Raw genomic sequence first — 12,958 nt, 5'->3', positions numbered from 1 at the left:
ATGTTCTTTCGGGTTGAGGTCAGGACTGTGCACAGGCCAGTCAAGTTCCTCCACCCCAAACTTGCTCATCCATGTCTTTATGGACCTTGCTTTGTGCACTGGTGCGCAGTCATGTTTGAACAGGAAGGGGCCATCCCCAAACTGTTCCCATAAAGTTGGGAGCATGAAACTGTCCAAAATGTCTTGGTATGCTAACGCCTTAAGAGTTCCTTTCACTGGAACTAAGGGGCCAAGCTCAACCCCTGAAAAAAACCTCATCTCAAAATCCCCCTCCACCAAACGTTAAACTTGGCACAATGCAGTCAGGCAAGTACCGTTCTTCTGACAACCGCCTAACCCCGACACTTCCATCAGATTGCCAGACAGGGAAGTGTGTTTCGTCACTCCAGAGCAATACAAAGCAATGTGCTCTACATAGTAAAACACACACACAGCACAAAGTAAAACAGCACACAGTTAACCCTTTGATCGCCCCAGATGTTAACCCCTTCCTGCCCAGTGTCAATAGTACGGTGTCAGTGCTTTTTATTTGCACTTATCACTGTACTAGTATCACTGGGGATGTCAGTGACAGTTAGTCAGTTTCCCCCCCCCCCCCACTGTCAGAATGCCCGCCGCAGTCCCGCTATGAGTCACTGATCGCCGCCATTACCAGTATAAAAAAAAAAAAAATCCGGTATATATACCACCATTTGTAGACGCTATAACTTTCACGTAAACCAATTAATTTACACGTATTGGGATTTTTTTTTGGTGAAGACGTAGCAGAATACATTTTGGCCTAAATTTATGGCAAAATTTGATTTTAATTTTTTTACTGGACATGTTTAATAGCAGAAAATCAAAAATATTTTTTTTCTTAAAATTGTTGGTCTTTTTTTATGTTTCTAGCACGAAAAATAAAAAATGTAGAGGCGATCAAATACACCAGAATAAATATCCATTTGTGGGAAAAAAGGACATGAATTTAATTTGGGTGCAGTGTTGCATGACTGCGCAATTGTCAGTTAAAGTGACGCAGAGCCGTATCGCAAAAAATGGCCTGGACAGGAAGGGGGGTAAATCCTCTGCAAGGCAAGTGGTTAAATAGAACAGAAGTCTCAAAAGAGATTCCACTTCCAAAAAAACAAAAAACAAAATTGAGGTGAAAGATAAACATGAGCCCATAACTTTAGATTCTCAAAAAGCACCATAGACACTTTCACTCTTTACAATTCCACAAAACAACTGCTTGCAACAGATTCAGGTACTTGTCAGAAAGCAGGAGACAGCCGGCATGAGAATGAGCTCCCTGCTTGGCCAGTATCCACCTGCCTTGCTATAGACAGCAGATGGGAGTGGGAGGACAACCTCCCCCCCAATAATTCTGGCCAGTCCCTGTATGCCATCTTAGTTGATACCAATTATTTTCAGTTTCATTATCTATGAACTGGAGGCAATTCTTTTTTGAATTAGTTGCATCCACAGTGACACAATATGATAGTGGTACAAATAACTCAAATAACTACCTTATTCTGTTGTGTATGTTACAACTGTTAAAGAACCTTTTGCAGAGCTTTCATGAATTAGGGGCACGACCATTTAAAGGGATCATACAAGAAGAAAAGTGTTGCAAATGCTTTATTAAATTGACCTCAATATGTTGGCTTTTACATCTAGATGCTAATTTACAAGTTTCCTTAGTTCCAAAGAGCAAGAAGCTGCAGTTACCTACTGTATCCAAACTTCACCTATTTGCATAAAATTACATTCTCATTTTGCTTATGAAACAAACACTAATGTATTAAGTAGACAAAAAAACAAGCAAGAAGCAGAAATATTTGCTTTTAATAAATGAGAAATTTATTTCTTAATATGGCATTTCCTGTATGTATACATTAATTGGCAGAAGCGAAATTGACGTTAAGGAGAACTACGTGTCCATGAAACAGAGTTCTATATCACTCTAGTAGGATCCCAGCAGTACCTCTTCTCTGTGCCATCCCCTTTAAGTGTCTCAGCTTCTTCATTACTCAATTCAAAGTCCCAGACGCCAATATTATCCTTTATTCTTTCAGGGACTGAGGCCTTGGGTATAACCCCAACACCTTGTCTGAGAGCCCACTGAAGCAATATCTGTGAAGGCAAGCGTCCATGGATATTTGCCACCTTAGTCACTTCGTCCTTTTTCAGTAAATCACCACATCCTAAAGAGGAGTAGGCTTGCAAGTGGATCCCATGTTTTTTACAAAAGTTCAAAAGGTCAGGTTGTGGTAGTCGTGGATGAAATTCCACCTGCAACACTGCTGGTGGTATGCAACATGATCCAAGCAGCTCTGTGAGGTGAGATGTTGTATAGTTAGATACTCCCAGTGCCCTAATAATTCCAGCCTGATGCAGGTCCTCCAAAGCTTTCCAGCTCTCTTTTCTAGCTTTTTGGTTCCGGGTATCATCACTTCGCCATCCCTGCTTACCTGGCCAATGAATCAGGTAAAGATCCAAGTATTCACATCCAAGTTCAGCCAGGCTCTTTAGGCAAGCTTCCCGTGCTCCCTTACCCATATCTACAGGCGCTAATTTAGTTGTAATGAAGACATCAGCACGACTCAAATTATATTTAGGGAGAAGCTGGCGCAAAGCCTGGCCAAGATCACCTTCATTGCGGTAGACAGAAGCTGTGTCAAATGATCGGTAGCCATATTTCAATGCGGCATCTACAGCTTGAATAATATTTTCAAGTCCCCGTAGACGGAATGTGCCCAAACCAAGGAAAGGCATGGTGACCCCATTATTTAGAGTCAAAGTCTGCTGTTGGGCTATGAAGTAAAAAAAAAAAAAAAAATTAACAAACTTGCATTTATCATATCAGTGCATCACTAATATCTATGAATAAAACTCTCATGTCATTCAGTCATGAATCGCAGGTCAATTTACTTTAATTATTCTATATAGGAAGGCAACTTTTCACACAAAACAGATTTTAGTTACATACTCAGGAGTTACGTAGTAGTTAGCTGTGGCTGCTGAAACCACACACTGTAATGACAGGCTGTTGGTACCCACTGTTAATCATGGATGTTCGCAAAGTTCACAGCTGCTTTCACCATAGGTAATCAATGACTTTGCGAACACCCACAAATATCTGCGGCTGCTGACAACCTGTCATTACACTGGTGGCCGCAGATAGAAGCTCACAGGTGACTCGCACCGTGGCCAAAGAGCCATGCAAATGTCCCCTAAGCAGCACAGTTTCACTAATTTTATGGTTAATAAAAAGGAGCAATGCGTATAAACAATTACAATGCTCTTACAAGATATATCCCAGGCTATAGCTAACTTAAAGAAGTTGTAAAGCTTTTTTTGAATATTTAGATAACATGAGATAATTATTTAGATAACATGTTATACTTACCTGCTCTGTGCCTCCTCTTCTGGGGTCCCCCACCCGCGATCTTGGCTCCCTCTCTTCTCCATGTGCCACCATAGGAAGTCGCTTCCTATGCTGGCACACATGTGAGCTCACTCCCAAGCTGGGCTTTGTACGTCCAAGTATCACGCAGTGTGGCTCAACCCTACCCCTTGCTCACAGGATTTAATTGACAGCAGCAGGACTGGATTATTATAGGGCTCAGATAAGTATTGGGAAGGGGGGGGGGGGGACCAGTGAAAGGTTTTTTATTTGCGATAACAGAGAGGTTATATGTGAAAATGAAAAATATGTTTTCCAGAGTCCATTTTTGTCATCGTGTGCAGCCACACTAAAGCAGAACTCCACCCAAAAATAGATTAAAAAATAAATAAATAGATAAAATAAATTGCCAATTTGAAGATAAAATCACCAAACCATTTCTGCTGCAATATTCAACTTCAAAGATTTTTCATGTCAATAGATATTATTAGTCCGATGGCCAGCATCATTGAATTCACTTCCTCTGAGCCCAGGTCGATCTGGGACCAACCCAGTTTTTTACTGGACAATAAAAGTAAAAGCAGCACATTGAAGTGCTCATACAGTATATCTGTCACTCTGCTTTCTCCTCCTATCAACATGCTTCTTGTCAGCACAAAAAAACAATTGGCTCCTTGTACTTCTGCTTCCTCTCACACTCTACCTGCTGTACATGAACTGCAAAAGACTGACAGGAAGTTGAAACATGGGCACTTGCACTGCTTGCATATAACAAAAAAAAACAAAACATATAATTTGTGTCTTTTAACTTCCCAGAGTTCATCTTTAAAGGTAAATTTCTCTTTTAACAGAACCTTATAGCAGATTGAATGTTAAAGGCTTCTCAACCAACTAGAGGTAATGTTGGGCTGTGTGAACATATCACATTCTTATCTTATAATTTGATCTGATGTTTCTTCGCAAAGGTAATGTGTGGCCTACTTGTGAGCTAAGGGACATTGCATTACTCCCTAAGGATTTTCGTTTTATACACATAGCGCACTGTATAGATATACAGTACATGTAGCAATGTGGTTTAGTAATATGATAACTGAAGAATATACCATGAGAAATGGGAATTAAAGTGCAGTTGTTGTCACAGAAATATGTAATCTTGTATTGCTGACCTTCTCCAGAATATATAGTTGCCAGGCTGTGTCTGGTTTAACCACTTGCCTACCGAGCACTTTTATCCCCTCCCTGTCCAGGCCAATGTTCAGCTTTTAGTGCTGTCGCAATTTGAATGACAATTGCGTGGTCATGCAACATTGTACCCATATGACATTTTTATCATTTTTTTTTTCACAAAAACAGAGCTTTTCTTTGGCAGTATTTAATCACCACTGGGTGTTTTATATTTTGCTAAACAAATGTAAAATGACCAAATATTTTGGACAGATGGGTTTTTCTTTACCATAGAGAGGATCCTGCGATCATCCACCACTGCTGTCTTCCATGGACGTCCATGCCTTTTTATGTTGCTGAGCTCACCAGTGCATTCTTCTTTCCTCAGAATGTACCAAACTGTTGATTTGGCCACTGCTAATCTTTCTACTATCTCTGTGATGGATTTGTTTAGTTTTTGAAGCCTTACAATGGCCTGTTGCATGAACAGCTCCTTTGAACGCATGATGTAGGTTCACAGCAATAGATTCCAAATGCAAATACCACACTTATTCAGGCCATAGACAGGTCGAAAACCGGTTGTTTAAAAAAAAACAAAAAAAAACGAAAAATCGGTCATTCAATAGGCCGACGTTACCACCAACGGTAAAAAAAAAAAAAAATCGGGCAATTTTTTGTCCCGTCTTCGTCCGGCATTTAATTACTTCTGTCCCTGCAGAGAGCTCCGCTATTATATTTGACATGAAAAAGTATTGTGATTGCAACAATGTATCCATTTGTATCCAGTTCGGATACAGATGTTTTTATTCGGATACAAATAGATACATTGTTGCAAACGCAATACTTTTTCATGTCAAATATAATAGCGGACTGGAATTCTTCTTCTTTTTCTTCTTCTTGCAGGCCACGGCTCATGCGCAGATTTTATATTGGTAAAAAGATCCCCCGATTTGCCCATCATTACCGGCAAAATCGGCCAATTTTTTTTCAACTTCGCCGATAAAAAAAATGTGCCAAAACCCCGAAAACCGGCCAACCAATTAACCCATTAACGGTGCGAAAATCGGCTGATTTTTTTTTTCGGCCAAAAAATCAGCTGATTTTCGACCTGTCTATGGCCTGCATTAGAATCAACTCCAGTACTTTTACCTGCTTAACTGATGAAGAAATAATGAAGAAGTAGCCCACACCTGGCCTTGAAACAGCTTTTGATTCAATTGTCCAATTACTTTTGGTCCCTTGAAAAAGGGGGGGTGGCTACTCTTAGGAGCTGTAATTCCTAAACCCTTCCTCCAATTTAGATGTTCATACCCTCAAATTAAACCTGAGTGTGTGCACTTTCAGCCCATATCCATTATATAACTATAGCTTGAATATGTTTTGGTAAATACCTGAAAAAAAACTCAAATTATGCCTGTGTCCAAATATATATGGACCAAACTATGTATTATTGTGTCGCTATGGGGTTAAACACTTTCAGCGGCTGAGTTAGAGCCGATTCACATATATGCGGTACAGATTGAAGCTCAGCTTTCACAGATAATTGATACAGTAGCTGTTCACAGGTTCACATCAGATTCAGGACAGGATTAGCTCAGGATCTTATCCTGTTCACACATGCGGTTTAGTAACGGTTCCCATAGAAGTCAATAGCCTGTAATCCACACCTGAACCTAAAGCCACTGCTCAGAAATCGGACAAGACTCTTTTTAAAACTGCACTGAATCTGCACTGGCTGTGCACGCAGTTTAAACTGCATCCAATCCGCATATTTGTGAACGGGCACTTAAACACTTACTGAGCATCAGCTGCCTATGCAGATAAGGGGTGTAGATAAAAACAAACCATGAAGCTCTGACTAAAGTTGAATAATACCCTTGCTATAGGTGTAGGCTATTTACATACCTACTGAAGCCAGACTGGAAAACTCCCAGGGCGTTGCTAGGTTGCCTAGTCATTACTGCTCACCTCCACCATCACAGTAGTGAGCTATGAGACGCTGAGTTCAGAGCTACTGCATCAGGGGAGAGAAAGAGCTTGTGAGGGGCTTTGATTCATCAAAAAAGCTCACTCCAGTAATGGTGGAGGTGAGCAGCAATGACTAGGCATCACTTAGAAACATCCTAGCAACATTCTGGGAGTATTCCAGTCAAGTTTTATGAGGTACTATACATAAATGGCCTACACCAATAGTAAGGGTATTATTCAACTTTTGTCAGAGACACAGTTTGTTTTCCACAGACACCCCTTATCTGCATAGGCAGGTTTCTGGTAAAGGTGAACTAACAGTGTAAAAAACTGAGGGTTTAATATCACTTAAGTCCCCATGAATGCTGGGCATTCAGCCTCTGTGCATGATTTTCTGGCAGTTTTGTGCAGGTAGAAAGTCCAGCCCCATGGCAACAGCCAGTAATAGTCTACAAGAGGCTGAAAACTGCTACTGCTGGATGGTCCACGGAGTGGTACTAACAATTAGGACAAAGATGAATGCCCTAAACACAACAAGTCAGAAGCAGCTTTCAGAATCTTAAAGTTTTACAGGCTGCTGGTAGCAGGGGTGGACAATGCGCATGTGCCTACCACCCACATAAAAACAAAGGAAGCTCATCACAGGGGCTAAACACCCAGAGTGCATGCGGCCTTAAAGTGATTGTAAAGTGTTTTTTTTTTTAAATAACAAACATGATAGTCACCTGTTGTGTACAATGGAATTGCACACCGTGGCTCTAAACCTCCTCTTTCGGGTCCCCCTTGGCTCCTCCTTTTTCCGAGTGTGCCCCCATAGCAATCCACTTGCTATGGGGCACACCTGGGGGCTTGATTCCAATCCACGCTGCCTGTGTCCATAAACACAGACGGCGGGGATCATCCCCGCCCTTCCTTATCACAGGCTCTGACTGACAGCAGCAGGAGCCAATGGCTTCTGTCAGTCCCTGCATGATGAGGGAGAGAATGTGCATTTATTACTTTTTCCAAAAAGTGAATTTATCCTTTAAAGTGAACCTTCATTCTGTTCCATTTTTTTCACTCTCCCGCTCTTGATCAGTCCCATGCTGCCACCTTTTTTTGTGAAGTCACTGGGAAGCTAGCGGAAGCTATGGCCTTTGGGAGTAGAAAAGGTCTCGATGTCAGTAGGGATAAACAATACCCCATTTTAGGGGTTAGTAGAAGAAATTGTGCCCCATCGTTGGTGTCAGTGAGAGCAACTGTGCCCCATCAGTGGGGTCATTATGCCCCATTGTTGGCGTCATTGAAATTGTGACCCATCGTTGGCGCTATTGGGAGGAATACTGCCCCATCATTGGTATCATTGGGAGGAATTATGCCCCATCATTGGTATCACTGGGAGGAATTGTGCCCCATCATTGGTATCACTGGGAGGAATTGTGCCCTATTATTGGCATCAGTGGATGAAATATTGCCCCAAGGGCCAGATAAAAGCAAGCAAAGGGCCGCATCTGGTCCTTGGACCACAGTTTGGAGACCACTGCTATAAAGCGTTGTCTATGGACATTTTTGAATGCTGTCTTTTATATTTTACAAAAAAATTGCGATTATATAGCAATTGTGTGCATTAAAATAAATACATGTGGATTTTTATTGAAAACATGGGTTTCATAAGCAGCTGTGCTGATATCATAAAGGTATAAAAAACTGCAGCTGCCACCGTTTTATTCCACAGGCTGTCTGCTTTCAGAAAATGTATGTTTTGGGGGATTTAAAGTGGAATTCCACTTACACTGTCAAAAAATAAAAGTCAGCACCTACAAAAACTGTAGCTGCTGACTTTCAAAAAAACAGCCACGTACCTGCTCCTCGGTCCCGTGATGTGTCCCCCGCAGCCCGTTTCACCAGCCATCCTGTATTCCTGGAGGCCGGCATCTTCAGTGTGGGCACCCAGCTGTGATAGCTTGCGGCTTCACAGCCTGGTACCCACTGCGCATGCACGAGTAGCACTGTGCTGCATGAATGGTCCTGTAGTCTTCTGGGACCTGTCACGTGTCCCAAAAGACTACAGGGAGGGAAGACACCTTTCCGTTTCCAATCGTCTAGACAATCAGCCCGGAAGTGGGAGTAGGTACTTGCCAAATTCAGGTACCCGCCCTCCAAAGGCGCCAATCCTTAATGGGGAGCAGTCCTTAAAGTGGAATTTCCTCTTTTGGGTGGAGCTCCGCTTTAAGTAATATTCTCTGGTAAAATGTGCATTTTAGCATGTGTGCAAAATATAAAATAGTTCTGGCAGGCCAAGGGTAAAGGAAATCCAGACCACTGTATGGCGGATGGCAACAAAACAGCAGACGTCTCCCCAAGGATGGGAGGCAGGGACGGACTGACAACTCATGGGGCCCCCGGGCAATAGGGGATCGTGGGGCCCCTGTGTCCTTGCCCAAACTCAAAAAAGCCTATGAAAAAGATATCAGGGGCATCTCATGGGGCCCCCTACTGACCCCAGGCCCTCGGGCAGTGCCCAAGTTTCCAAATGCTCAGTCTGCCGGATGGGAACATCTTCTGATCCCAGATGGCACAGCGTCACGACACCATCACCCCTAAACTCACATGTCCAGAAACAATGAGTGCGCAGTCATTACTGAGAGTAGGGGGCTTATTTCAATGTGAAATATTATTAACCCTTAGGAGCAAACCTTCACCTTCTCCTCATTCATTACTATGTGCCCAGCCACACTGTCGTGCCTACTTATCATGTACACCAAACGAGGAAGCAGAAGTGTCACATGACCTCATGTATCTCCTTCTGAGTCCCACATTCGGAGTCTCATTGCTCCTATACACCGGGACTAAGCTGGGACCTCGGGGACCTCTCAATGTACATCTCCTCACCTACCTCCGTACTTCTCCATTTCAGCCTTTCACTGAACATGAGGAGATCACATGACTGCGGCGGGGAGGAGCCGGCAAGTCCAGCCCTCGTTCTGGGTGACCAATAGGAATCCCCCTGGAAGAATCACCTCAGAACATTCTCCGGCTGGCGCTGGGAGAAGGCTGAGGAGAATGTGGTGTGTAATCGGCGGAGAGAACTAGCTGATGTTTTCTATGTGACAGTCCTTTCCTCAGAGGAGGGAGTGACAGAATAGTCAGTGGATGTCGGTGCGGTTCATACTATGACTCGGCCAAACAAGTCATTTTCCTGTATTCACTTTACTTTGCAGCCAGGGCTTGGTGACGGTAAATGTTCTTTTCTGAAAGCCTTTTAACCCCTTGCCTACCGGGCACTCCCCCCCCTTCCTGGCCAGGACAATGTTCAGCTTTCAGTGTTGAATGACAATTGCGCGATCATGCAGCATTGTACCCATATTACATTTTTTTCACACAAATAGAGCTTTATTTTGGTGGTATTTAATTGCCACTGGAGGGGTTTTATTTTTTGCACTGTAAAAGAGCAAAAAAATTGAAAAAAAAAAGGTTTTCTTGATTTTTTTATTATAAAATTGAGCAAACAGGTAATTTTTCTTCTTCAATGATGTTCATTGATGAGGCTGCACTGATAGGCAGCACTGATGGGCACTGATGAGATGACACTGGTGGGCATTGATGATGCACTGATATGCGCAGATGGGCATTGATGAGGAGGCATTGATGATACACTGATATGCAGCACTGATGGGCACTGATATGCAGCACTGATGGGCTTTGATGAGGTGGCATTGATGATGCACTGATGGGCATTGATGAGGAGGCATTGATGATACACTGATATGCAGCACTGATGAGGCATTGATGATACACTGATATGCAGCACTGATAGGCAGCACTGATGGGCGTTGATGAGGAGGCATTGATGATACACTGATATGCAGCACTGATGAGGCATTGATGATACACTGATATGCAGCACTGATGGGCGTTGATGAGGAGGCAGTGATGATACACTGATATGCAGCACTGATGGGCACTGATAGGCAGCACTGATGGGCATTGATGATACACTGATATGCAGCACTGATGGACACTCTATATTAGGAAGTGTCTGAACAAGGTCCTTCACGATGAGATCATCTAGGTAATATTAACCGCTTCAGTGCCTCCCTGTAGCAGAAATGCTGCTACAGGGCAGTATGGGTGCACAAAATACATGTGATTTAGCAGTTCCGGGTACGGGGCGTGCACGCATCACACGCACCTTACCCACGCCATCATTTTTGGCCTCAGCTCAATCACCAGGTCCTGGCCGGTGATTCCTTGCCAGCACCCGGTGATTGCTGAGGATCTCTGACAGGGGAGAGAACTGTGTATAAACAACACAGATCTCTCCCGTCAGCTCATGCACACTGCTTTGTATGGCTCTGCATAGCAGAGCCATACAAAGCAGTTTGCTTACAGTGGAAAGCACACAGTGTAACAGCACACAGCTAACCCCACATATTAACCCCTTCCTGCCCAGTGCCATTAGTACAGTGTCTGTGCTTTTTATTAGCACTGATCACTGTATTTGTGTCACTGGGGATGTTAGTGACACCAAGCCAGTTCCCCCAGTGTCAGAATGCCTGCCATAGTCCCGCTATAAGTCACTGATCGTCGCCATCACTAGTACAAAAATAAAATTCCAGTATATATATCGCCATTTATGAATGCTATAACTTTCACACAAACCAATTAATTTACAAGTATTGGGATTTTTTTTTAGCAAAGACATGTAGCAGAAAAAATTGTGGCCTAAATTTATGATGAAATTTGATTTTTTTTTTATTTTTTTACTGCTCATGTTTAATAGCAAAAAGTAAAAAATATAGATTTTTTTCTCAAAATTGTCGGTATTTTTTGTTTATAGTGCAAAAAATAAAAGCGCACAGGTGATCAAATACCACAGAAAGAAAGCTCTATTTGTGGGGAAAAAAGGACATAAATTTCATTTGGGTGCAGTCAGGAAGGGGGGTAAAGTGGTTAAACAAAAGTTTTAGATTTTAAAGATTGAAAATTACTTTTGAAATTACATTATATTAAAGTTTATATGAGATTTTATTGATTAGTTTGCAAACCCTTTCAAGAAGGGTAGGCAAAAAAATCACCTATTAGCACCCCCCCCCCCCCCCCCGGCACAAAACAGTAAACAGTTAACACAATTTTGAAAATGCAATTGACTATTCAAGATAACAACAGCATCTGCTCTCCCTAGAAGGAGGTGTAACAGCAGAGATTACATCATATCCTCAACTCTCTCTCTGCAGTAAAACTACAGTTTCCATCAACACAGGGAATTGTAGTGGATGTGGGCGGGTACACTAGGCCTGTACATGTTGAATGTGTCTGAGTGTCAGTCCGCCCACCACTGCAAGTAGCGCTGAATGACTTTCCTGTTTCTTGGAGAAAGAACTATAGAAGGGATGTGCCAATACCAGTGGCTGGGGGAATAGGAGGCATAGCAGCCACTGGTCTTACAAACAGGAAACCAACAGAAGTAACAGTTTTATTTGAAAATGGATATTTCAGAGCGACTACTACTTAGTAGTAATTCATTTACACGTATTGGGATTTTTTTTTAGCAAAGACATGTCGCAGAATACAATTTGGCCTAAATTTATGAAGAAATGTAATTTTTAAAATTTTTTTTACTGGACATGTTTAACCGCTTCCGCGCGGCCCTATAGTAGAAATACTGCTACAGGGCGGCATGGGCGCGCAAAATCACGTATATATACGTGATTCGCACTCCAGCAGTTTTTGCGCCCCTCCCAGATAGCGTCAGATTGCCTGTCAGTACACCAGTACTCACATTTAACCCCTTGATTGCCAGGAACATGCTCACATACACAATAAACCTCCAATGCTAGTATAGTGTCTGAACGGATCAATATCTTTGATCAGATCTGTACTATACTAGCGTACACATTAGTATAGTGTCCCCAAAAATGCAGCATTAGCGGGATCAGCCCTGGCACCTGCCAGCACCTGCGTTTAGCCCCTGCGATTACCTCCCCCCCTTCTCCCCCACAAGTGCTGTGTCAGTAGGTTACTGTCACTTGATACATTGCACACAAAACCGCAGTGTTTGCAGAATCAGGCCTGATCTCTGTTAGCACTTGCTGGTAAATTTTTTTGTAGCGGTTCAAGCAGTCCCTGACAGCCAGGTGCTACGTGGCGAGTACCATATGTGCAGTACAAGCTGGTGTGGTGGCAAGCACAAGTAGTGTCCCGCAGCTACCAATAATTCGCACACAGGCCCATAGAGCCCCTAGTATCTTTCTGGATGTGCTTGCAAATCCAGATTGGTAGCCCACAAATTCTGCAGCACCCGTACTTCCCCCATTTACTGCTGAACCCGGAACTCAGGTGAAAACAGCAAATTTAAATACTCCCCTTGATTTTCTTGGAGCTGTTTTTCACGGAAGATCTGTATGCATTGATTGCGGATCAAAGCAATTTACATGCACAACAGTTTATCACCGCCAA

At 42.8% G+C, this 12,958-nt stretch overlaps 1 protein-coding gene across 1 annotated transcript; it reads right to left on the bottom strand.

Annotated features, from left to right (window-relative positions):
* Positions 1 to 1,819: 1,819 nt before the first annotated feature.
* LOC149446195 (uncharacterized) lies at positions 1,820 to 9,508 on the bottom strand. Its single transcript, XM_089652827.1, has 2 exons — positions 9,396 to 9,508; positions 1,820 to 2,795 (listed from the first exon to the last, which is right to left on the bottom strand). Exons 1-2 carry the CDS (start codon positions 9,409 to 9,411, stop codon positions 1,936 to 1,938), a joined length of 876 nt encoding a protein of 291 aa, XP_089508953.1. The 5' UTR covers positions 9,412 to 9,508; the 3' UTR covers positions 1,820 to 1,935.
* Positions 9,509 to 12,958: the final 3,450 nt, after the last annotated feature.

Source organism: Staurois parvus, unplaced genomic scaffold, assembly GCF_062004578.1.
Source record: "Staurois parvus isolate SC_StPar_1 unplaced genomic scaffold, SC_StPar_1.0 ptg000694l, whole genome shotgun sequence".
NCBI lineage: Eukaryota > Metazoa > Chordata > Amphibia > Anura > Ranidae > Staurois > Staurois parvus.
This window is presented reverse-complemented; position numbering and strand designations above follow the sequence as displayed.